The sequence below is a fragment of the Platalea leucorodia genome (genome assembly GCF_965183815.1).
Source record: "Platalea leucorodia genome assembly, chromosome: 3".
Classification (NCBI taxonomy): domain Eukaryota; kingdom Metazoa; phylum Chordata; class Aves; order Pelecaniformes; family Threskiornithidae; genus Platalea; species Platalea leucorodia.
In genome coordinates, this window is record NC_138825.1 from 18,975,140 (window position 1) to 19,002,613 (window position 27,474).

Here is a 27,474-nt window from a genome sequence, read left to right on the forward strand (position 1 = left end):
TACGTCTAAATTACAACTCAGTACTGCATTAAGTACAAATGTTAAATTTGCTTCAGAGATTAAGGAATGCAACAGATGTGCAACAGATTGGTCTGAACACTCTTGCTACCACCTTCACTCTAGGTTTAACCTTTTAATGGCAAGAGTCATGAAAAGGGTTATAATGAAAGCAAATCCCTTAATGCAATATGGATAAGCAGCAGCTGGACATTCCCTTTTGTTCTACTGAACACACTGCATTTTTTTAGTGTAAGTTTTTGATCAGAGCTACTCTGAAATCAATGTTCAAAGCATAAAATATTTAATGTGGTAAGTAGCAGACTAACATCACAGCATTGACAACACTTTCATATCTGCATATGTTTACTTACATGAAATAAGACCCAAGTGAGTCACATTTCCAAGGGGTGCTCAAATGAATGAGGTGAGAGCAAATAATTTGCAGACTCTGGGACTATGTTGAGCTAGCTAGCTAATCTGAAAAACAAGTCCTTCTGTAAAGGGCTGTGCTCTTAATACTCAAACCAAAGCACTATATACCGAAAGCGCTAACAAACTTTGAAGTTGCCCTGAGTTGAGGAGGAGGTTGAAGTAGATGGTTTTTCGAAGGCGCCTTATGCTTTTGTGAAAGACAGGAATGGAAGTGACAGTTTCTCAACTTTTATTACAGCTAGGTAAATGAATAACCACATCCCACACTTTTTGAACTTAGATGTTTCTTTTTATATTAGAATGGATTATTGACATAATTTAGTTGCTATGACAACCTGTCCTTCTATCACACTCAGAATAGAGCTGGGTATTTTGTTTGAACTCCCTAAAAATCCAAGACGAATTTCAACTCAAAGTTCAAGTTTTAACACTCATACAGACAAGGTTTATTCTTCTAGTAAAACCAGTGTTGGCTTATCTATAGCCATTTTCTAGTATCTTGAAGGGGAAAAAACCAAATCCAACACACCGGATTCAGTGGGACTTGAGTAAAAATAACTGACTTGTTATTCTGTTTAGAAGGACAACAAAACATTTTTAAAGTAGAAACTGAAAAGAAATTTGAAGAGCTGGACTGTGAAGGGTGAAGGCTTAGAACAGCTGGTAGTTTTAAAGAAACCAGAGTCCCAGGGCATACAAACTGCATCAACAGATGGTCTGTAACTAGTATAAAGCTATAAATTTCTTCATTAGCATATATCACAAATTACAGCAACATGTCAATCAGTCTTTCCTTAAACAGTCAAACGCAGTTGATGAATGCATACACAATACAAAGAGATAAAAAGCGGTGCTTCTGCCTTTGGAGAAAAATATGCACGTTCAAAATTTTAAAGCCATTGAAGTTTTCAGAAGTTCAACACCTTGCCCTTACTACCATGCCTGGCACACGGCTAGCTAGATCTAATTTCTACAGTCAGCTGAGATTGACACTTACAACAATCCTAAAAGTTTTCCAAAATGACTGAAACTTCTTATTGAGAAAGGAACATTAAATACGTTTCTAACCAAGCATGTACATTTCAAAATGCGTCTCAGCAATTCTCTAACAAATATAATGGGAAAAAAAGATTTACAAAATTCACTAAAAACCTTGGCATTTTTTCACCCAGTTAAGCAATGTTTCATGTTTTTGCCTGTGTCCTAAGTGTTCAATGTTAAACAACAATAAGTCAGTCATTTATACTCATCCCTTCTCCTTTCCACTACAGATTTAAGGAACAGGAATGTTCCTTCCAGCTTTCTTTGGCCAATTTTTCCTCTGAAAAAAATGCCAGTTGTTCCTTGCAAGCATAGTCCTATCATCAATAATATTTCATAAGTAAGTGTAGATGCAAGGCTAAGATAATTTTAGTAGCTTTCTCTCTAGTGAGAAATGTCTTTACACTGGAAAGTAAAGTCAGTCTTTATACCTAGGTCAATCACGTTTCAGAGAGGCAAACTGTTAGTTATGAAGACTTAATCCCACCAAGTAGAACCAAGTCTAATGAACTTTATAGAAGCAGAAAATATGTAATAAACATATTCTGGCTACATTCTAGATTTGAGACATATCACATTAACTTTGAAAATACAAAGCAGAAAAGTGACAAAAAAAACTCCTCCACTTTTAATACCGATGATGTTTTTAAAAAATAGTTTCAGGTCCACAGGATCCATGTACCCAAAGCATTTTTTCATTGGCTAAATAATTTCAGACAGTGGGTGAATATCCTCTCGATATTCAACTGCTATACTAATAACAGTCTTCATATATTCCACAGCTAAACTATCACTACTTACTTAATATAGATGATCAATTAAATTTACTGTGTAGAGCAGATTGCAAAGTTCAATAAGAAACTTTAATTGCTAAGTAAATCTCCTCCCACACACCAGCCCATACCTTATCCATGTCCAATGTTGTTTCTATCATCTCCAGAAACTTTGAGAAGTCAGAGTAGATATCATTAAGAGGTGTTATAAACACTGCCAACAACAACATCTGGTGAGCTCCTGTTAAGAACAAACAAGAAAAATTATCATTCACAAAACCCCACAACTTTACCAGAATTCACTTATCCAAGATAAACAGCACAACTATATAGCTGGTTAACTTTTATTAAGACTGGTTATGACGATTTCATTGACACAAGTATATCTTTTTCTAAAACTGGCATTATCCAATTTATATTTTGATTAAGCTTGTACCTATTCTGTCATCTTTGTTCGTATCTGGCGGTATTAATTCCCTTTTACTATGAGTAAAACTATGAACAACAATTTGAAAGCAGACCTGCTGTCTGAACATTACCTATTCTTGCACATAAAAAGTTAAAATGGCTTTAGTAAAAAGTATATTCTACAGCAACCAATTTCAAAGATACAAAGTGGAAGTCTCATCATCCACACTCAGAGTTTTTAATTTTTCTTAACTGAAAATTACCAAAAATGGGTAATACTTGGTAGGTTACAATATGGATATAAATAGAAATTGAGGTGTATGTTTTTTGGTTTTGTTTTCCTTAAAAAAAGACCATCTACTCTAACCAGATCTTTATAGTCACTGATCTTTCCACTAAACAGGAAGTCATCAAAATTAAACTAGTCTTTTCCAACGTATTTTGTTAGCACAGATACTCTGTAGCACCAAGTATAACTGCATAGCACACATTTTGGTTGGAAGTCCATAGAACACTGTAAGCATCGAACGCAAAATGCAGTTCACAGTTAACATGCACAGATATTGCCAATTCTGTGAAAGAAGTATTTTCTTCAGGCCTACAAATAAACACCTATCCAGCAGCCAGCTGTGAAAATGCTCTGTCAGTAAATGAATGTTTACATCTTTGCAGCCACTTCAAGTTATGATTTAATCACAGAAAGATTAGCATTATTGACTATACGATTTACATAAAATGCCTCAAAAAGAATCCAATACTATGAGCTTACAGTCGTTGCATTATGTACAGAATTACAACATTTGCCTCTGATGTTTACAGGCAAGGCTTTGCACATTAACAGAGAAACACAGAATTAAGCTCTGGCTATTTCAGAGCCAGAATTAAGCTCTGGCTATTTCAGAGCCTCCCAATTTCTTACCAGACTAGGGGAAAAGGTTCTAATCTTTCCTAAGAAAAATTTCTGTACAAATTTATAGAAGTGACACAGTGAGGACATGATTACCCAAGGGAATCTCTCCTCTCTCTCTCAGCACTGTAACTCAAGTAGAAAAAAAAAAAGTTTGGTTTGTCTCCTTTTCCTCCTGTACCTTTTTGCTTCCCCATTCCCCCAAGCTTTTAAAGTTAAAGCTCTTAACTGATTGGTATCTATTAATAGAGAAAAGAATTACATGTTGTTGAGAGATTATTGAACTTGTAAAAATAGAGTCTTCTGCTGACTAAAAATCTTCAAAACTAAGAGAGATCTGAAATAAAGTACAGCTTGCTTCTTATTCCAAATCTCTTGCTTGCTCTCTGTCACATCTGTGGTTTGGTTTTTTTGTTTGTTTGTTTGCTTGTTTGTTTGTTTTTTTCCCCTCCTGGAAAAAGACACATCTAAACCAACATAGAAAATAGAAGGAGGTGGTAAAGAAGGAAGAGACTGAACAGTAGAAAAGAAGTTTCACGTCCATTCTTCGGAGCGGACTTCGCAGTTCCCAGTGTACCAGCTGACAGAGTGCACGGCACACACAATGAAGGGATCTTCAGTATTCTTGAATTAATGAAAAATGATTGTCCTTGAACTTAAAGTAACGATTACAATTTCTTTTCTTGAAAGGAGTAAGTAGGAAAGTTTCATAATACCATCTCATTGTTTAAGTTTGAAGAGTACATCTTCAGACACCATAGGAAGATGTCACATTAAAAAATTAGAAAATATTAATTTATTAAATAAAATACTAATGTATTTACATATATTTATGCTATGGTTCAAACTGATACATTGCAAAATTCATTTACACTTTGAATCCAACTTCATGTTCAGTATCCAACACTTGAAGGAAGTAAAACAGTGGAGTCAGTGAATACCAAGGATTTATAAAGGTTGTATGTGTGTGCTTTTCTTAAAAGCCTAACACTTGGCATTAAGAGAATATGAGCAAGAAACACCATTGAAAAATTCTAAATTAAACTCCAACCTGTCTTGCACCTGCATTCATAAACTCCTATACAAGATGCATGGTAAAAAAACCACTTTTGCACCTACTCAACATTATTAGCATGTAAGCTAACCATTGAGAGACAGAATAATAGACCTATGTACCGTCAAAAGCAGAGATGCATATTGATCACAAAGCCTATCTGCTTCCAGGTACAGTTTTTAATTTAAACCATAATTGACTTACTAAAGCACAGATAAGTGTTTACTACATGCACTAGAGACTTTACTATTGATATGGTTTAAAAGGTTGTATAGAAATTAAAATCAAGCACTAATCTTCAAACTTGAAACATTTATATAGTTTGGCAGCTAACAGAAGTATGAAGACTGACACTATTCTATCAAGGGAAAACAGACACATATCAATGACTAAACGCACTTAAACCAGGCGTTTTGATGGTACAAAAGGTCTTAGAAAAAATGGTGAGGAAAGAATAAAGAGCAAAACGGAAATTGGGATAAAATATAGTATGGGTTTACTGGAGGTGGATCATATCTGTATAGTGCAACATCTGTCCGAGATAACTGACTGCCTAAGACAAAAGGAAATCTGTAGGCCTAATCTGGGCTCTTCTAAAGCATTCAATATGGGGTCACATGGGATGCTAAGATGGAAGATTCATGATTAATACAATGATCAGAAGGCAGATAAAGAAGACATCACCGACTTGCAAAAGATGAATGAGCTTGAAGGACATCAGCAATACAGTTCCTGCAGGGCTCATACAAGCATTTATCTTTTTAAGATGTGTGAATTACTGATACTAATGCACAAAAGAAGGCTGCTTATAAAATTCACTAATATATACAATGTGGAAGATATCAGTAGATGAAATTGGAACAAAATAAATCAGGAACATAACTAACTGACCTTGAAAACTGGGCTAATGGAAATGAAGTAAAATTTAACAGCGAGTAAGATGACGCATTGACAGATAAACGAATTTCCACTATGAATAGGGGAATAATCAGCTGGAAACGACAAAGGATGGGAAACAGCCAAGTTCAATCACAACATGGTTATGATGCACGCCAGTGCAACAGTCGTGGAAAGAACAGTACTGGAACATGCAATAAGAGGTACTTCTAAAAGCAGTAAGGGGGTATTCAACCACCTTATACAATATGGTAAAAATACACCTGGAACGCAGCATACAATTCCTGTATTCTGCATATTTATAGGCTTAAAATAAAGAGTATCAGTCTGAGATGGGAAGGAAGATGCTTCAGCAGCTTCTTGAATACAGACATCTTGTAAGTACCTAGATTTTATGCCCCGGCAATTTGAGTAATGAACAACTGCTCCCTTTTGCCAGCAACAGAAAAATGATTTGATGACTCAGAGTCCTCTCCCATCTTATGCAGGTTTCTTACATCTCAAAAATTTTAAAAAAGTGATCTTCACTCATTAGCCCCCTCCTCAGCTTTCGTCATCTATAAAAACAAGCATCTCAACAAAGCAATGCTTCATACTGAGGGAAAGGCAACCACTGCTGATCACTTCATGGTGTAGTTGCTCTATCCCCCCACAGCCATTCACGAGAAAAGAAAGTTCTGAAACTGGCAGATACTCAGAATTGACAAAAATCTTTCTAACTTTCCATCTCTTAATGAGTTAAAAGACTTTGTACAGTCTTAAACAGGAAAATTATCAGATACAGTCTGAATCAGTCACATACATTCAAAATTACCAGACGATTCTTGTACTTTTAAACAAGGGCGTACAAGTACAAAGAAAAATAAAAATAACACATTTCACCTATTTTAAATGATCTTAGATATACTGCTGATGAATGCCCTACTAAGGCCGACTGATTCACGTGTAAAACAGCATGAACCTTTTGCAGTCTATTAATTTTTCCATATGGTGAGCTTAGCAGTTTGCCTTACACAGCTTGCTCCTCAAGACTTCTAAAAATGGCATTGTTTTCCTACCCCAATGTTATGACAGAGAAACTCTGTTGATCCAAATGACAACTAATAGAAAAAGAAGTAAAGACAGGAAGCAAGCATTTTGAACTAACACCTCAGTTTAAGATGGAAATCCAAGAGATCCATGCCAAGGCAAATCCAAGCAGAGTCTGTTTGGAAAAGCCAAAGGGACATATGACCGAGGCAGCTAAAGCATGGCACAGCTCTTTTTAAAAAACTAAACAAACAAAAAAGTTGTTTCTGCCAGTTCCTTCCCAGTTTTACATCTTAACTGCTTTTGGAAATAACACAGCCAGCAACCAAGAATTAATTTATTTTAAGATTAATATTTTAGAAGATAAGTTTCATTGCTTGAAGTCATAAAACTATAGTACAGAAAAGAATAAGATACTGGGTAATATTACTGTCTACTCAAATACAGGAAAGGAATTGTTATAACCATACCATTTCAAAAATTATTTGTGTTTAAGGCTCTGATGCTTGCTTTATGCAAAGAGCTTTTCAAACAAATTAATGGGCTTCTACAAAAATATGCTTTCTGACAGGCTAGGACTGCTATTGCTGTATTGAATCACCCCCCTGTTATGCCAACACTATCTTATTGTGCATTTTCTTGGTAACACATAGAAAAGGAAAGGAAATAACAACCTTTGTATTTGCTAGACTTGCTTGTCATAGCATTGAGCTTCCAACTAATGAAGGTCAGAAGAAACCCTGCCACGTTACTCTTATCAAATACAGGAGAATTACGATTTAAAAAAAAAAAAAGCCATTCAAACTATACCGAAAATCCTTAAACTGTTTTTTTGTGTTTAATTATAACCCGAAGTGCAAAGTGTCTTCAAAAGGGACACAACAATATTGTATGAATGGTACCTTGTTTGTAAGATCATAATACACACACAATTGGTCAGGAATTCTTAGAGACGAGTCGACATCAAAGATTACCAGCCCATCACCCAACAGTTCAAGTGTTTCAGCTACACACTAATTGGAACACTTTTTCACGTAAAGATTTGGCTGTGTTTATTTTTAAGTATCTGACTGGCATTTCAGAATTTCAGCTCATTTCAAATTCAAATGTCTTTAAGCTTTATTCCTGCAACAAAAGTACACAGGAAAAAAGGTAATCTTTGGAAATCTACACACTATTTCTTTGCATCATCAGTGTATTATAAAACATTGAAAATAGACAGGGGTAGCACTACCTTCATGTTTTTCTAGTGCTTGTACAACATTAGGCAGTTGGTTAATAGCCTGATACATTCGGTAACAGTCCTGTAAGTTTGCTGCTTGTCTCTGAAATTTCTTTGCCAGCCGGTTAAGGTCTGGGAAGCGACGTAAGAGATCTTCTTGAAGGCACTGACGTAGTTCTGGATCCACCACAAAAGCTTCAACCAAATTCAACCTAAATAAGAAGTTCATAACAATGATTAGCATGGTCTATTCTTTTATGTCTCTAATTAGAACGAAAACATTTATCTGGCAGTTTCTACCTATCTTTTCTCTATGGCTGTATCCATTGGCCAACTTTCATGATAAAAGAACAAAGGAAACTAGGAAAACGCATGAGCTGAGAAAGCAAGGATATTTAGCCTATGTCATGCTTCTGTACTTTTTAACAGTGGGGGTACCTAATGAGCAGCATTGGAGTGAAACTTTTTCAAGTGCAAATGCCAACATCTGTTCTGTAGGTATGTCAAAGCTCAGAATCTGCTTTGAGATTAATCCTTTCCCTGCACCATAAAAAAAGTCATCCAGTAGTCTATGAAAGAACAGATATTAAGTGGGAAAAAAACACACTGTAGGAAAAAAAAACAGTCTTGGCAGAGCTTAGCTGCCTGTGGACAAGGCTAACATTGACACTGTGCAGCTGTGCATCCCTGTATCGCAGAATTGGAAACCTTGAGGTTAGAAGGCACCTCTGGACACTGACTACTCAAACCCCTTTGCTCAAAGTAGGGCCAGCTAGAGCCTGCTGCCCAGGACTGCGTCCAGTCACATTTTGGGTATCTCCAAGGACGGCCACAGTACCAACCCCTGGGATACACCACTAGTGACTGGCCTCCAGCTGGACTTCATGTCCCTGATGACAATCCTTTGAGGCTGGCAGTTCAGCTAGTTTTCAGTCCACCACAGTCTACTTATCTAGTCCATACTTCATCAGATGTAATGGGAGACAATGACAAAGCCTGCTGAAGTCAATATAAACAACATTCACTGCTCTCCCCTTATCCAACAACCTAGTCAGTTTGTTGTAGAAGGCTATCAGGTTGGTCAGGCATGATTTTCCCTTCGTAAATCCATGCCAACTACTTCTAAATCACCATCCTGCCCTTAGTACATTTAGCAACATGATTATTTGCTCAACCACCTTCCCAAGGGCAAAGATAAGGTTGACCAACCTCTAGTTCCCCAGATAGTCCTTTTCGCCCTTCTTGAGGATTGGAAGAAAGCAAACGTCACTCCTATCTTCAGAAGCCTCCTCCAACCATCATGACCTTTCTGAGAAAATCAAGACTGGTCCTACAATGACTTTGGCCGGCTACCTCAGCACTTGGGGGTGTATTCCTTGGTCCCATGGACTTGCACGTGCCCAAGTTGTTTATATGTTTGCTCCTCTAATGAGGTTCTGTCTTCTTTGCTCCAGACTTTGCCACTGGTTTGAGATGCATGGGATTCCTGAAGGCAAATCTTACCAGCAAAGACTGTTGCAGAGAACTGTGTAAGAAAGAGGTGTGAGAATCCTTGTCTGGGGCTTCCTCACCTCCACTCAAGAGCTGCATTCAAACTAAGGCACTTGCCCTTGGTTCTCATCTGAGCTATGCTGCAGCCATGCCTGTGCCTGGCCATGCACCCCACTGATCCAGACCGTCATCCATTGACTTGACTTCCTTGCTTCACCTCAGATCATCACTATAGACTTACCTGGAGACCCAGACTGTTGGCCGAACCTGGTTACTGTCACCAAATATACCCTCTTTGCCTCATGCAGGTATTGGAGGACTGATCCTTATCAATGAGGGTACTGTCTCTACCTGCCTTCTTGTCACCATTGACTCCCAGCTTGCCTTCCCTTCAGCCTGCTCTTGCTGCTGCTCCCTGACATTTTAGGGTTTTGGTTTGGTTTGGTTTTTTTTTTAATAGTGAAATAAATATTCTTTAAGTGCTGAAAGCAAGCATAAAGATCAATGAGAAGTGACAGAGCATTAAATTATATTTTCCCCCACTAGAATGTAAGAGAACTTTCATACATTTCTTGCTTTCTTTTTTGCACCAGTTAACATTGTCATCTTTACATATTTTGCATTACTTTCCATTTGCAGTTAAACAAAGAAAGTCAGATATTGTTCATTTTGGAATGCCGGAGAGTTCGGTGTTCTTTGGTCACACTTTAGGAATACAAAGGAAGAACTCTGCCCCCTTCAGAGACCTCCACACATGATATACTGTGTTGATTCTGGTTAATGACATTAACATGCTATCTATCAGTATCTTGGCTTCAGCAGGGAAGTTAATTTCATTCAGAGACATGCAAGCAGAGAAAGGACAGCTTTCAGCACATTATTTCTACTGGTTTGCTTACTGGCAGAAAAATGCATCAGTGTCAGTAACACGAACATTTGCATTTGCAAACTGCATTGGGAATGACAATTTTTTTTTGTCATTTTGAAAGCAGCAATCTCTGCATTACACCATGCAGTGTTCTGCAGAGCGCGCTCGACACCTGAAACAGTACACAGAGGTTAACATGGTACACTGCCGCAGCTAATTAGTCAAGACAGTCACTCAAGAAACAAAGGCTTTGTCTAAGGTAACACAAGAGAGACATACCCCTGGACAGGTAGAAGTACATTTCTCTATATAAAAAAAATTCAAAAGGAATGTCCTTCTGTTGCAGAAAGTGTTCTATCCACAACTCTCCAGTGAACCTTGCATATTATACCAAACAAAATCAATGAAAAAGACAAGAGAAGAATCCTACCTCTACATTTATCCATTCAACTACTGCCTTAATAAATAAGTTTAAAGATTGACATTGTTGACGCATAACGGTGCTTTAATTCCAAAAAGAATAGGAAACGTGGGGAATCTCTAAAAGATACATTAAATTTTCAGCATGTATACAGAGCTTGTGAGAAGTAGACAGGAATATACTTAAGATACCTACTGCAAGAATGTAGAACAAGATTTGTATAGGTAACGTCATAATAGCCAAATAATTTCCAATTCTGATCTCTGTTGGTGTTTCTGAGCATAATTTCTAGCTTTCAGGCTTCTGGCAAATGCTTTGGAGGAATAACAAGAATTATATGATTCTGTCACACCAGATACATTACCATTTTTATTAAAAATCCCCACAATTTACCTAGCAGACCTGACTTAAGACTCACATCACAAACTTTTCTCAGAAGCACCAGCAGCAACTGGTGACCAAACACACTGTAAAGACCAGAGAGAGAGAGAGAGAGGGAGAGACCAAACAAAACCGAAACAACCACCAAAGACAGCCAATACAACTGCTTAACAGCCTAAATATAAGCCTACCAACCAAATGTCTGCCTACTTTCCCAAGGGCATTACAGAAGGAATAAATCCCATCTGCAGGTCTTTACCTCAAACTCTCTTCAGCCCTGTCAGAGCTTACTGAAACTATCTAGGGGCAGTACCTGCCAACTTGTTCCTCTTCATAGGAACCAAGTAGCTTGGTCATTTTTAGTAATCTGGAAACAATTCCTTTGGCAAAAACAAGACAGGATTCACTGAAAACTTACAATAAAGCATACCCACATGTTCTTACTGTTACCCTGCTTGATCTTTAGCAGTTATGGTCATGGCAAACACACACAAGAGGCTGCACTATTCTGATGCTACGTCCTCTCACTTCCCAGGTGACACGCAGGATTTGTAAACCTACCTATTACTTCTCAATTATCAAAATATCACCACACATCAATCCCTAAACAGGCAGTAGTCACGAATACCTTCGTATTTTCTTACCTGCAAAGCTGCACGAAGTTCTAGTTTAAAACACCCTTTCTTCACTTATTAAAAGTACTAGGAAGAAAGCAACACACACATCTGGAGGGTTTATCCAATTATAAAAGTGAATTTTAATCTAGAAAAATACTACTCTTGCCTGGGGTAGGAAACTAGGGTTTGGCGGTTTTATCCAACCTGCTTAAGCTACAGGCTACTCCATGATTTCCACATTAAAATTTTCAGTATAAAAACTATTTTCTCTGATTTTGATGACCAATCTCAGACATGCAAGACTGTGCAAAATTCAGGTTTGTCCTCTATATTAGATCCCATCTTGCCCTCGGATAGCTTACATTTCAGGCCAGAGCATTTAGTTTCTCTTCCAAGAGGTCCTTACACAAGCAATAATCCTGGCAGTCATACACACATGGAATCACTTCTTGAAACTTACTGAATTTTGTGCTTGGAAAAGACCAGCAGCAACAGTTTCTATAATGCCACAGTACCTCATCTTTAAAACCCAGCTGCAGAGAGACTTGCCGTCAACCTGACACATAGATGCCCAGCACCCTTTCTGAATCCATGTGAAAGCTCTGTAAGACACAGGCAGATTACATTCTTTCTTTCTATACACATTGCTTTATACTTACTCTCATTAAAATCCAAACCATCCCTGTTCTGTCCAATCAGTCAGGCTGTTTTGGTTTTCATTAAAAGTTTGGTCTTACTTGTGCCACCTATAAAAGTGTCAGTACCTTACTAGCCAGCTGCTATCCTCATCATTACAGAATATCTCAAGTGCAGCTTCTAGACTCTTGAGTTTACCCTTGCCAAGATTAAAACCTTTTTTTTTTTTTTTCGCTTGTGCCTTTTACACAAACAAACCCTTCACTTTCATCCCACGACTCCTTCAGCTTGTTCAGCAGCCTCTTGGATAGGAACTTGTCAAAGGCATTTTGAAAGCTCTAATTTATTCTTTTTTTTTCCCTCCTTTGTCCGCAACAATGCCAAGTTCAAAGAGTTCTCAGATCAGCATGATACAATTTTCCTCTGCCAAAACCATGCTAATCAGACTAACATCTCATGACCTTCCTAGTACTGTTCTATCTTCGCCCCCCTATATTTGCCAACCACAAATATAAGGCTGACAGGTTTGTGTTCATGCCACATTTTGCATAACAATTTCCTGTATGGTAGTAATACATACAAGGTTGCTGAATAGAAAGGGCTACGTTAAAATAATGCAACTATGAGCCATGCCTAATGCTCACAAGTAATAATGAAATCAAATGACACGTTGTTTTTAATATAAGGCTCGACTAACAAAAAGAGAAAATACAAAAAGAAACAAATAAAAAAAAATCCAAGAAAGTGTCATCAAACAACAGCTGACAACATTGGATAACTTGTTTCTGCCACACAGCTGAAAGGGAAAGGAAAATAAGGCAAAACTTTGCACCACAGATCTAAGGCAGCACAGTCAAGATAACAGAAACAATTATAACTAGTGAAACCACGCTAGAACATAAATGAAATCTTTTTTTCAAGATGGTTATTTAAATTTGCAAATTAAACCACAAAGACAGCAAACAAAATTTCAGCTAATATAACTGAAAACTAACACAAGTACTTTTCTTGAACTTGGAAGTGATACCCCCCTTTTTTTTCCCCTGCTATTCAAAACCATGGCTATTTATCAGCTTTCAAGTGCAATAACAAGTAACATTAGGCTTAGTGTGCTCAAAGAGAGAACCCCACCTATCTCCAAGTTTCTGTTGGATATTCTGGAATCCAACTGAAAGCATTTCATCCTTTCCCGTGTTTTATTGTTGATAAGAGGCGTCTCTCAGACCTACTATGAACAGACAAAGACTAACACTCCACACCAAAAAAAGGACAACAAAAATCTGTTTTCGATCTAATAAATGGCACACACTTTCCCAAGTCTCAGCACAATGCTTCCGTTCCACCAAGGTTTACATCTGATTTGACATCAGAAAAGATTGCTTCTTCCTTTGCTACGTCTATGCAGCATTTTTGATCATGATTTTAAGATTATTGCACTCAATACTGCCACAATGCAGAGGTGGTCAGGAGGGTTTAATTATATTTCTAGGCTTTTACAGAGCTAGATATACAAGTTTAAGTTAACGGGAAAACGTTAATTAAGCCTGATTTGTATACAGATTTCATAGAAGCATGAAAATAATTGTCTGTAGAAATAGTAACTAACAGATTAAAATAAAAGACCAGAGTTACAATGAATAGAATATTTGTAATGCCTGAGCAGGATCGGCCAGCACAAAAAAAAAAACTAACAAACCAGTGAGCTGTACAACAAGCTCAGTTATAAAGCACCCAGGTTTTAATCTCTCCTCCACCGACACCCAGCAAACCCCTGGGCAGTTCTGCGCCCCTCTGTGCATGCAGGAAGGGGAACGCTTCCTCCAAGCACCTCTGCTCAGAAAAAAAGACTCTCTGGTTTTTTACTATATTATGAAACTTGGATCCATATATAATGAGTAATATATATCTATTTAATTACTACTACAGAGTAGTAAATTAAAAATCCCAAATTCTGGTAGACATTTTGGTGGCAAAAACCTGTACTAACTAGAAATTCCACATTACACAAGGAAAAAAGCATTAACATTGAAATCAAATCAAGAATACACTCTTTTACAGGAGAAGCTGACTTACTTTTAAAAGGATCTTAAAGGTTGTAACTCCCCTGGCTATACAACAGCCGAGACTTCTGAAGAGCATACATTTGTACTCTCTGCCTGCTAAAGGTTTTCTATGACTGCAGAATAAGATCAACTTTTCTGTCCAACTGTTCAACTTGATTATAGAGAATTTCATCAGAGAAATGCCACTTACAAAAGCAGCATGTTAAGGACTGCTTTAAGATATGCTAAGACCTTCATCTCACCACAAAAGTTTCAGAATATGTGCAATTATACCAGTTTAATTTCCTATTTCCTTTATACAAAGGAAAGTGGAAAACACTTCATGTATCATTATTTTGGTTCCCCTCGGGTTTCTTTCAACTCAGATTTCTTCTTAATCCAATGTAGCAGAGGTAAACCCTCCCTGGACACGCTTAACCCAGACATATAAAACTGACAATTTCTTCTTTCCGAATCCTATAGAAATTACCTGAATAACGTAATAAACTACAGCCTCAGGTACTGCCCCTTCAACAGGAGGGCAGGGCAAAGCCAAGCCACCATCTTACCTGTTCCAATTGGGTTTTCTTTTCCACATAAAGCATTTGGGATTTTAACACCCTGGAGGAAGTCCACACTAGAGCAAGTTGCTGTAGTTGATTAATACCAGCATTTGTGTTTTCCAGCCAGAAATAAGCAAGGCACTGTCCTAAGCTCCCTTTATACACTTCTCCCTGGTGACCAAATCGTTCCCTAGACAAATATCTTCTCTCTCACAAAAATCAGCTGAAGTCCAGTTGTCGCCACCTCACATAAGCAGTAAATATCGCCTTAAATTTGCAAAGCACTTTTCATGACAAAGAACTCCTGTATGCTTTACAGCCTTTGAAGTATTAAGACAGACACCTAAGATGGGCACACAGGAGCCTAAATCAGATATCTGAAGCCTGATACTGAGAATGACTTTACTCCAGCACACAGCTTAGCAGCATAAAAATCACACTGACCATCCCAGGTCATTTTCCCCAATACAATCAGAGTCGCTACATGCATCTATAAAAATTGCATTCAAAATTTCTCAGACAAGCACAAATAAATAGCAAGGCAAAAGATCTAGACGACCCACACATGCTTTTAGAAGTGCTTAGTTATGCACAAAAGTCTTTGTTATGGAACTGGAGCAATCTTTGTAAATAATTTGAAATAAAAATAACACAAAACCTGAGGAATATGCAACCAGCCGCTTTAGAGAGACTAATACCATCAAAAGCCATTTGATTTTACTCATACACCACAGGCTCAATATCACTGATCTTCTCAATCCCCCGCTCAGCTTACACACTCAGCTCACACCAAGCGGTTTCTGGAGACTGTGCGCAGACAGAAATTGCTCTGACTTCTGGCGGGGAGCCTCCAGCTGGTGGCAATATTTATGCAAGCAGCAGGAGCAGCCTTGCAGGGGACTCACCATAAGCACCAGTTCTTCCAGTACTTTGAAGACACAAGATTTGAACCCAGGTTTTTCTTTCATCAACAGCTCTGAACATTGCTCTCTGGATGAGTTATACATACCTCTCTAGCACATCTTACACAAGAGAGAGTATATCCCAAGCAAGGGGTCAAAATCTTTCTGTTTTTTTAATGAAATTGGTACAATTTGGCCCTACAATATCATTAGGGTCCAAAATCTTATGTTTGAGTGAGTGTCACAAGTTGTTCATCTGAGTAAGCTCTCTTTCAGCTCTCCCAAATATGCATGCATGCACAAGGGTCTGTAGTTCAGAAACAGACAATCCAGCCAATTCCAACACACTTGTGTAAGAGGCTTGCACCCAGGTGAGCAAGGCTTCTTCCTACCCTGTCTGCCAAAATAGCAGCCTGCACCTTCACATCTATTTCCCTCCACGCTAAACGGCTCCAGTTCTTCTGTTTCCCACCTGCTCTTGCCCAAACCATGCGACCTGTTATCATTTCTTCTTAGCATGGTAGCACAAAGCTGGGTTTGTTTCCTCAGTTAAGAACATGCTATAAATGCTTCTGCAATATCAAATGACTTCACAGCTTCCCCCCCCGAAAACCACTGTTACAACCTAAAAAAAGAAAGAGCTAAACTAAAAGACACAGCTTGCCTAAATAGCAAAACTTTCAAGATGACAGTGAAGGAGTACAACAGTGTATATACATCCTCAATTCAGAATTTAAAGTACATTACTGTTTTATGTGCGGGATGTGAAATTACAGGCTTCTAGCAATGAAGAGACATTGTATAATAGGGTAAATTAACAGAAACAGCAAACCAGTAACAAACAACCCCACAGTGATGCATCTTACAATTTACCTGTAATGTTTGCGTTCTTAAAGACAATGCCATCATCACAGTAAGATTATAGCGATCCTCGTACTCTGATGACCTTCCTGGCTTCTTAAAAGATTTTGCAATGATTTCCAGTTCTAGACCCAAACAGAGAGTTTCAAAATTTTTGCTCTGCAGAAACAAAAGTCATAGAGACCAAGCATGACCTGGCTCAGTGGTACAGCTTGAAAGCTGTCCTGCTCTTTACACAGGTAAGCCACGTAGCATGGAGGAAGAAAAGCTAGTAGTCTGGTAAAGGCAGCTGCAGACATCCCAGGTTGACACTGAAGGTAACGCTCCCAGTAGCAGCCCCATCCTTAAACACACATCTTCATTTGCTGTGGCTGTGTTAGCTTTCCACCAGTGAGGCTCCCCTGAACTAGCTCGCTCTGGAGTGGCTCTGCCAGCTGTGGACAAGCCCAGTTGTATCTTGATGTTGGCTTAAGCTGGCTAGGAAATTATGCCCTCAAGCCACAGTCCCACAAACACTTCTAAGCTGGCAGAAACCAGCACCGCCACCACAAAAAGTGTGAGGTAGTATTGCTACCTGCTGCTCTCCTCCACCCTGCCATACTTTCTCCCTCTGGTCAGAAGGGAACTCAATCAAGGGATCTCCAGGCAAGCATCCAATGCCCTCAGGATGTATTTAGTACTAGAAATTGGCCTTCATTCCACTATTACAGGGCAGGTCTTTGGATTGAACTCGCTACTACTCTTTTAATCTCAAATGTATAACTTGAAGCAATCATGAACATGCTGACTATTTCTTGCAGCTCTACTGAAGTAGTCCCTTGCAATGCAGAGTCCAAGGTTTGAAGAGCAGCTTTAGACCCTAGAGGAGCCACAGAAATCACATTGCACACACCTCCAGAGCACTGGGTACACAAAGTGTGCTGCTAAGCAGCCAGACAAAAGTGCTCCACATCAGGCTCCCTGCTGTTTAACCTGAAAGATTAAGCAACATAAAAGAAAGCCACATCCAGACATCAGTCTCCTGCCTTTTCTAGTTTTCCTGATTAGTCCCCAAACCCGCCTACCACTAAAACAATACTGGATATTTGCAACCTCAGAATGGTCCACTTACAGAAAAATTTTTAAATTCAATAAATGCATTCATTCTTCCAAATAATCAGAGTTCACTTCTCTACATCAGTTACATTTATATAACAAAATTAATATGTATCAGGAAAGCAACAGACTCTTTCCCACCCTACACGAATTCCTGCATATACCATTTGACTATTATGTCAAAGCATAGAGGTAGTAAATTAAAGCCCTGAGATTACATCAGGGGTACCAAGCACAAAATAACTATTTTCTACAACAATCAAGCAAAGCTTTGGAAGCTGTTAAGTATTGACTGTGAGGCTGGAAGCTAATGAGCTCAGAATAAAAATAAAAAAAAAAAAAAAAGACCCCAGCATTCTCAGAAAAAGCATCGTTAACTCCAATACAATGTTTTCTTCCCCAAAGATACTTAGTGTAGTCTTATTTTTTCTGAAATAGGTTACCAATAAGTCACTATTTTTGCACAAGTGTTTAAACATATTTCAACCCCAGCAGATTCAGCCAGGTAAAGAAGAAAACAATTCTTATTTGGCCAGGTAAAAAAAGAAAACAATTCTTCAGCAGAAAAATAAAATCTTGGGTCTTATCCCTGCCAGCAAGGTACCACTTGATGCAATTAAGATCTTGCTCCTGAAGCAGACTGCTGCAACAGCAATATTTTTAGACCCTGAGGGAAGGGAGTGCCTGGCATCATTCTGAAGCATATGCAAATAAAGCAGCAGCACACAAGCAGAGCTCACTTTTGCCTCCTCTAGCCAGAAAGCATGTCAAAGCAAAGAACTGCAGGGCTCTGAGGCACGCACACAAATTCCCTACAACGAAAAGTAAGAGGAGCAGAAAGGAAACATTTTTTCTTCATTTATAAGGCAAGGCTGGCAGCGCTCCTGACTATCACACACCTATCTCTTCACATGGCCAAGAGCCGCAGGCTGCAAGCTGTGTTTCAGAGCAGTAAGGAGAGGGGTCTTCAGGAGCATTTCTACAGGCAGACGATGACCACAGCTTGTCAAGGGTCCCGCTGTTTCTCTCCAGATAGAACAGAAGGCCACCTATGCCCTGCAGCAGGGACCCGAAGAGCCCTACCAGCATCTACCTCTCACCAGCTCCCGCTGGTGGTTCACTTTGCGGTTGGGACTACTCCACGTCTCATGGCAGACCAGCCCTGTTCTACAGGTCCTGAAAATATTAAAACATTTAAAGCAAAAAGTATTGTTCCTGTCATATTCTAAAGAAACTTTCATACACCTGTGCATCCAACCTACACGATCACCCCAGTCACAGTTAAAACCAAAACCAAGTGTCTTTTATTTCCCATTCCACCGCCTGGGTATATTACTTACAGTAACAGTCAGCTATCCAAGTTATAGAAAAGGAAAATACACCTTCACTTACGTTTCTCAAAAGTTATGTTTCCCAAATAAGAGTAAAGGTTATTTTTTAATTATTACTAAGAACTGCCATTCAGACTAGAGTTTTATGTAACAGCGCTATTTAATTTGATTCACCACTCCTCCTCATTCTCAGTTAAGAAATAACAATTATTACCCTTAAAGAATTAAACAGCTCCACAGAAGACGAGCTGGGATAAAAAGTTAAAATTCTCACCTTATAGCAACCTGCTACTTCACAGAAGGATAAACACTGTTCCCAACTCTTAAACATGCATGCTTTTTGAAGAAAAAAACATACAGAAGATCCCTCAGCAAATCATCTTCCACCTCAAAAACCTGGCACAATCTTGCTGGACTAAATAGTCTCTTACCCTCAAGGAACTTCACAAACAAAAGTGATAACAGGATATTTCATAAAACAAGATTCTCTAAGTATCTCCTAAACACTTCGGCAGAGATATGTTTTCTGTCTTCCCAATGTTACAAGAGACTCGACTTATTAATTTGTTTCCATGCATACATTATTTTTCTACAATTTCCAAAGTCTGTCTTCTGTAGGAGCTAAAAAATATTAAAGTAGCATCTTCATAGTGAATTTGTCAGAAGGGCATCAGGTTTATTGAGCAATGGTAGTCAACAGCTCCATTCCACAGATTCAGACACTTTTCCAATTTGAGGACAGGCAGATATCCAATTTATCCTCCTGTAGCAAGTTTGGTAATCCAACTCACAATATAAATTAATTAGAGTAAGCTCTAAAAAAAGTCAAGCACCAAGAGAAAGCAAACACTTACAAATCAGATCATTAAATCTGAAGAACAGGCTTTCGGTATTGCTTGATCTGCATTTAAGAAGATGTTAATCTTCTCATGTTTATGATGAGAGCAGGTCATGGACCAGCTGCAGAGAAGCAAAAGGATTAATTTTAGATGGCAACTTGCCTCACTTTTTCATGGATTAGTTTTCATCAGGTGAACATGCCAAACCAAATTATTCTGTAGCTATGAGACCAAAAAAAAGGGAGTATCAGGAGCTGAAGGCCAGAAAGGGGAATTGGGATTGCCCCTTTTGGCAACTGCCTAGTTTTACTGAATGAGAGGCTATATGACATTACATCCTTGATTATTTTAGCACGCTGAATTCCCCATCAAAAGATGAACAAAGCAGCTACATGAACACTAGTACCAGTGCCAATAACAAGGGAGCTGGTGACAATCCACGGTCAAGGAAGCATGACTACACTTTTTGATTTAAATAGTTACAGACAGTGTCAGCCAACTATGAAACAACTCCTAGTGTCACAGGTTGCTGCATGACGCATAAAAGTCAAAACCAGAAAACCTTCACACTGAATTCTGACCACTGAAGACCAAGGAAATCCTACATACAGAACAGCTAGTGGGAGCAAGTGTCAAGGATACGAAGGCAAAAATATCCTAATTTAATAAAGACAAGAACAACCAGTTTCACAATACTTTTTTTTTTTTTTAAACATTGCCATTCCATCAACATAGTATTTAGGCTTCTGCAAAACAAATGCCCATCTTTTAATAATTACTAATAAACCTTCATTTCTTATATTATAACAAAGAACAATGGAGATGGCAGAGCAAGAACTCATCAAGTACTGTACAGTCGTGGGCAAGTTTGTAAACTCCATATAGTGAAACTGCCCCACCCAAAACCTTCCAGAGAAACCAAAGGCGGCTTCTTCCCAGCATAATGCCTCACACTGCAGAGGTTTTGTGCCAGTCTTCCCTTTTAATTAAATACAGCATTTTGGGATCCAGTGATAAAACAATATTACTGCATGGTCTTCCAAGACTAGAGACAGCTGAGGAAAAGTATTTCCATTATTATTTTTTTCTAAGTGTTTTATCCCTTTCAAGTTTCCGTCTGTTATTAAAAATAAGTTTATTACACTCCACCAACACTAAGACTCTTTTAAATTGCTAACCTGAGCATTTCCTTAAACTAAGTGCAGACTAAGAGCATACTGAACAAGTTCTATTTCTTTGCTGTAAAAAACAAATATTCTTCATTTACATTCATTCTGTACAGAGAAGAAACTCAAAACTGCATGTAAACAAAACATTAAAGACTTTTACAACCCGTATACATGATAAATGAAATTAAATTACAAGTCAAGACAAAATTATCTTGCCAAAAGCTTCCGTTGCAGTTTCCTAACACGCCACCTTTCTAATGTTTGTGGATATAAATTAAACACAGCAGAAACAATAATATGTTCACTGTTCTTTCATGGAGAATATACCATATTCCTATATACAATGTTCAAATTAGTGACTACCAATGATACTGTGATAAACCAAAGAGCTTTGCACACCTACATAGTAAAAGTTTTCATATGGTCACACTCTTTAACTGGAAACTTCATTAACTTATGGCTGATTTAAAAAAAAAAAAAAAAACAAACAACAACAACAAAGCAGCCCCAAACTGAATAATTAAACACAGATTCTAAGTAAAATTTAACTACTGCAGTAATTACCATCCACCTCCTTTTAGCAGGCTGAGAGCAAAAGAACAGTATGGCAGTTACAGATTCACATCTCCCTAAATAAATAGCAGTTTGATTATTTCTTAAAAATCTGAAAACCAATTTGACGTTTCAACCAAATTTTAGTTTCATTTTCATTTCCCTTGAGCCTCAAAATTCAGATGCAAAAGAAACTGACTAAAAGCTTAATCCTTCTATTTATTTTGCATCAAGTGAGGACTTGTCAGGATGAAGTGGGCGAGCTGGAAGTATCAACTAGGAGATACTGTGACTACCTGCCCCAGTGCTGCACCACTGAATACCACCTATAATTTACAGATTTGCAATGCTGATTGCTGATCCTTGACCTAGAAGACAAATGATTTGGATAACATGCAGAATACAAACAGCTTTTAGGCGCTTCTCCAGCTCAAACAGCAACATTGTCTTTCCTACACCTGAAGGTGTCACAGAAGTAGTCTTTTTTCAGCTCTTATTTAGATCCCCCTGTTTCTTCCTCAAACAAGAAAACTAAAAATACGTCTCTTGCAACACAAGAATCTAAGCCTTTTAATAGGCTTCAAGTGCCTGGGATTTTGATGGAAATTCCTTCCTAAAGACATGGTCTGTCTGACATGTGCTTGACTAGTAGAGCTTTTCTTTGATGTTTTTAGACAGCACTCACCATCAACCTCAGTTTTACAAGCAAACCCAAATGAAAATACAGGTTATCTAGTAGTTTTGAAAATAGTAAACATCGGTGAAGGGAAGGGAGAGGGTTAAAGAAGCAGCGTTGAGAACTTCAAGCTCCAAACATTTCTCTAGGGGACTTAGAGATGATAACTTTTGGAATGACAAAGGTGACATTTTTCTAACATTTCTAGAGGCTTACTGGGAAACTAACACTATTTTCATGTCACTGGAATGACAACTTCTTTCATGTGAAATATTTATTGCATCATGATCTGCATGACAATAACAAATCACATTTCTGTCTTCCAACTAGCTCAGATTCAACCTGTATTTCAGAAGCTTCTTTACAGGCATTAGGGACACTCCCAGCACTGAAAGTGCATTTTAATTAAGCCATTTAGACAAACCTCCAAGTTGGTCACATTCTCCCCTCCCTTACTGAGGACACAGGCCACCACCTACTAATTTAACCACCTGAAATCAGTCTGTTGCTGTGGAGAAGTACTGACCTGTACTCAGAAAAGTACCGAAGGTCTTTCCAGAGCTGCTAACCACAATGACAGAAGCAACAAAGGCTATCTGCCCGCTTTGCAGGGACAGCTGCAGGTTAGAAAAGAACACAAAAGTAGTGAAAAACCTATCTCAGAACAATTTACATTGGAAGGGAACTGAAGGCCTCTAGTTCCAGCCCTTGCTCAAAACAAGGCTAATTTCAGTTGAACACTGAACGAGAACAGAAATCCCTCCATCTCTCCGAGCACACATTCCAGAATCTGACCATCCTCACGGGGAACATTTTTTTCTTTACATCCAGCTGGAGAGTCTTTTGGTGAAGTTGGTGTCTGTTTTGTCTCATGCTTTTGCTGTGCCCTTGCAAGAAGCACCTGGCTTCACCTTCTCTGTGATTCCCACCCAGCAGGCAGCTGAAACCAGCAGTTAGGTCTGGCCCTTAGTCTTCTCTTCTCCAGGCTACAAACCCAGCTCCCTCAGCCTCTCCTCATACACCACGTGCTGCAGCCCACGATCCTGCTCAGTGGCTTTCTGCTGGACCAGCTCCCGTTTGTCCACCTACCTGTACTGCAAAGCCTCACACTGGATACCATACCCTAAATGCAGCCTCACAGCTACCAAGCAGATGTGAACAACCACATTCCTCAAGCTGCTTTTACTAGCGGAGCCCAGTGCGCGGTCACCCTTTGCTGCCAGCATGTGCAGAGACGCAAGTATCACGCTTCACTCCAGCAGGTGCCAGGGTGGCTCAAGTCCTCCAAGTGAGCCAGGGCCTATGATCACATTTCTTCCTGTTATCTCAAGGCAGCTTTGTCCACTTCTTCACCTTGATGGGGCAGGTGTGCTGCAGATGCTCACTGTAATGTCCCCCCACCTTGCTGTCCCGTAATCCTGACCCAGAAGCTCTCGATAGGCCTGCAGCCCCCTCTGCAGCAGAGCTCTGCGCGCTCAGGCCATACCTCTGCAGAAACACAACCCCTCCATCTTCCCTGCCCAGCCTTTGTAAAGAGCATGCACTACAGCGCTCCAGCTGCTTGATCACATTTCTGCAATCCAAGGGAGATCACAGGCCTGCAAAACACACAGACTTCTCATTTCACCTGGCCGTTTCTCATCCATGCTGTGTACTCGTGTGCGCCTCAGATGAGCCCCCAGTCACACGGCTTCTGAGCTATCCCATATGCATTACCCCACTCTGTCCCTCCATTTATCTGCTAGAGAAAGCATATGTTAGGTTAACTTATTACTAAATAAAGCCCTGTAAAGGCATTCAAGCCTGCCTACACTAGCTAGCAACAAGTTGCCTTTTTTTTTTTTTTGTTTTTAAACAAGCTGGCACTTCAATTGTCATTCAAGACTGATTCATGAGAATGTTCTACAAACTTGGAAATTTTACCCTGCTAGCCATTGGTTCACCTCAAGCTTCCTAAATCTATTACTTTCTGACTCTGCTAGAAATAGGACTGGTTTCTACAATTTGGCCCCCATGCAGCATAGTATTTAGGAACACAAAAGAAAAGCTCAGAACAGGCTTGAATCAGAACAAGTGATGTTAGAGTACAGCCTGTAACTCCTCTGGAATGGAGACCCCTGCACCTTTTCTACTACAAGACATAGATATCTAAGAGGTTCGGCCACAGTATGCATAGAGGACTAAAAAATGTCAGCTGGAATTTCACATTTGTGCTGTGCACAAGTGTCAGATAGAGTTTCCCCCCAAAAATAGGAAAAAAAATATATTTAGCACAAGTTCCCTTCTCAAGGCATAACAAGCACTATTTTACATTCTGCCACATTTCTCAGACTTTCCAGTATCTGAAAAACAAACATTACATACTGGAGTTGCTTGCTGTATTACAGTCAATCGTGTTATGCAATTAATAGATGTATTTGCACTTCTTGTCTCTGCAACTACATTTTAATTTCAGAAATATGCTGACTCTAAGGCAAGGAGCAAGAACCTCATGTACTTGCCTTCTGAACGCACCACATGGGAGAAGTAGGGCCGTATCTTCTATGCTTGTGATGGATAATTATTTTTTTAATCATGTAAAACCAGCCAGACATGGGCAGAACCCCACATCTTTCAAGACAGGCAAGTATCAGGAACCCCTGTTTTCTTAGGAGCTGTCCCAGTAAATAAATATTATCTGAAGCATATGCACTATGCACATTAATTTGTGTTGTTACTGTATCTATGGTTAGGATGGACTAGTGACATAACATTGTGTTCTATTTATCCATAAATGTTAACAACGCATTGCAGGCTACAAACTACTGAAAGATGATCCATTTAGCTCCAAAAGATAACTTGCACCACCTGCAGGTCTTAGCAGAGGGTTGCAAGAGTCTAACAAGTTTTTTAAATAAACAGACACCCATTCCACACTACTGGAAGAAAAGTTAAGTCAAAATAACTCCTGAATAAGCAAAACAACAGGCTTAGTCCAAAACACTGTCATCTAACATCAGTCCAACCTGGGTAGCTTAGCCTAGTTTGATAAGAGGTTTGCACTGGTTACTGTTAAATGGGGTGCTTTAATGTGGTACACTTCAAGCTAAGAAATAATCTGTAACTCACCTTGGCTACAAAGGAAGCACTGCTTTTCTGTGAACAGTAAAGGAACAGAAGCCCAGATATTTCCTTCTCAAACTATCTATACACTCGAAATTATAGTTTGTAATTCTTAAAACAGCCACAATATACAGTAGAGCATACAAAAAACAACTTGGCGACTGCCAATCTTTCCAAATATATTTGAATCTGTCAGTACATCTCATCAGTCCCACTAACAGCTTCTCTTGTTATGCTTGTTCCCTTGAGGTAAAAAAGAACAGTCCTACATGCTTTGAACAGCATTAAAATTGGGAAGATGGCACACCAGCAGTTTACGAATAAAATACATTGCTCTTATCCCAAAGCCAAAAAATTACGTTCACCAAAGTAGTATTTGAAAGCAAGATGCATTAAGATGGACTTAACTATGCTGCAGAATAAACTGAAAAGCATGACTACAGTCATACTATAGTATTTCAGTGTCCATAAGTACAGATTAAAACAAGCTACTTTGAACAAATTGCAACCCCGATGATTCTGTGGGTGGGCAAGATACAGGAGATTATCAATGCATCTCTTTCAACCTCATAACACTTGGATACACCAACCTTTACAACCTTCGCTAAGAGCTTAACTCCATTGAATTACTCCCTTCCTTCTTTAAATATAGCTTTTCCGAAATGCAGTCAATATTATCCATACAGAATCACAACACAAAATGTGGAGATGATTGTAACCTCTACAAAACAGGCCAAGTTACATTTTCTGCCTGTAATTTAACCCCCATCTCTCTTCCAAACTTGCAGGACTTCTGATGCACAGTAATGAGCAAACAAGTCTGATACAAAAGTTGAAACTTCCAATGTTTACTTTGACATAAAAAAAACCCTACAAATGGGAGTAATAACTTTCAAAATCTTAAAACCAACAACCATAAAATTAAAGTTGGCTTAGATCTTAGGATCCAAAACTGACAGAAACAGATGATCCTGGGCACATAATCAAGATGTAATGATGAAAGCTCTTGTAACACGTGTAAGAATAAAATAGCGCATTCAATAAACCTGTGGACAAATATTTCAGTGTCACATTAATAACATTTCTAGGTGTGCTCTGATCAAGTTACTAGGTATCATTCTGCACATAATCAGACAAAGTAGAAAAATTTGTCGAAGAGAAGCAGAATAACTCAGTCTCCACAAATCTAGACAGAAAACTACTCTTTGCATAATTTCCTTAAACGTCAATGTGCCCAAGCCAAAATTTCTTGTTTAGTAGTAGTGATCTGTGCTAAAGCCCAACAGCATATACAGACATACCTGTAATGCCTTATCTGAAGTGTGAGCTTTAGAGAAGGTATCAAAGTTAGTAGGATGTAGGATTGAGAATTATCTGTACGTTCTCAGCAGAGATTTGCCAGATTCTCCAAGGCTTGTATCGACTGGTACTGCTATCTACTGGTAGGGCGGACGCATGATGACAGGCAGCAGTGGGAAAGAGCAAGGAAGAAAAAGACTACTCATATTTGGGCCACAATATCCAGGCAAGATATGGTAAGAGTGCAACTAAAAGGTAGTTTTTTTTCTGAAAATAGGAAGAGGTTACTACTGCTTAATTGTTTGGGTGTTTTGTTGATGGTTTCTTTTTTTTTAATTGGTAAACTGGAAGTGACATCAAAATATTATTACACAGACCGAGCATTTGCAGTATGAACGGTAGTTAGAAAGTGGCTGCTATGTTGCCTTAGCCTGTAGCATGAATCATTTGACCACCTAAACATATCATACCTCCTCTTTAAAATGTCATAATCGTAAAAAGCATTTAATCTAACAGTAACCTGTCAATTTGCGTCTCAGGGAAAAATATTTTCTGCTCTGTTTAACCACAATGTGTTACAGGATAGCACACAAAACCCTCCAACCACCATTATTTCTTGGTTGTAGTATTTTGTGCTTAACAAGAAAGAGCCTTCCGTAAAATAGTTACTAACTTGTGTAAGTCTAACAAAGACATAATACTGTTACCTTTCTTCAATTCGATTCTTGTCCATAAGTGGTTGTTTGATCCACTGATTAACTAGTCTTTGTCCTTGAGGGGTTCTGCATTTATTTAGTAAACCAGCTAGAGACTGTGCAGTGTTAGCATTTTCCACAGAACTCTGGAGGGGAAAAAAAAAAAAAAAA

General features: G+C 38.7%; 1 protein-coding gene across 1 annotated transcript in view; it reads right to left on the minus strand.

Moving 5' to 3' along the window:
• MSH2 (mutS homolog 2) overlaps positions 1–27,474 on the minus strand; it is a 53,397-nt gene that overhangs the window by 18,007 nt on the left and 7,916 nt on the right. The window contains exons 6-8 of the mRNA XM_082307997.1: positions 27,316–27,449; positions 7,776–7,975; positions 2,378–2,487 (exon numbers count right to left, since the gene is read on the minus strand). Coding sequence (XP_082164123.1) covers positions 2,378–2,487; positions 7,776–7,975; positions 27,316–27,449 — 444 coding nt within the window. The remainder of the gene's footprint in view (positions 1–2,377; positions 2,488–7,775; positions 7,976–27,315; positions 27,450–27,474) is intronic.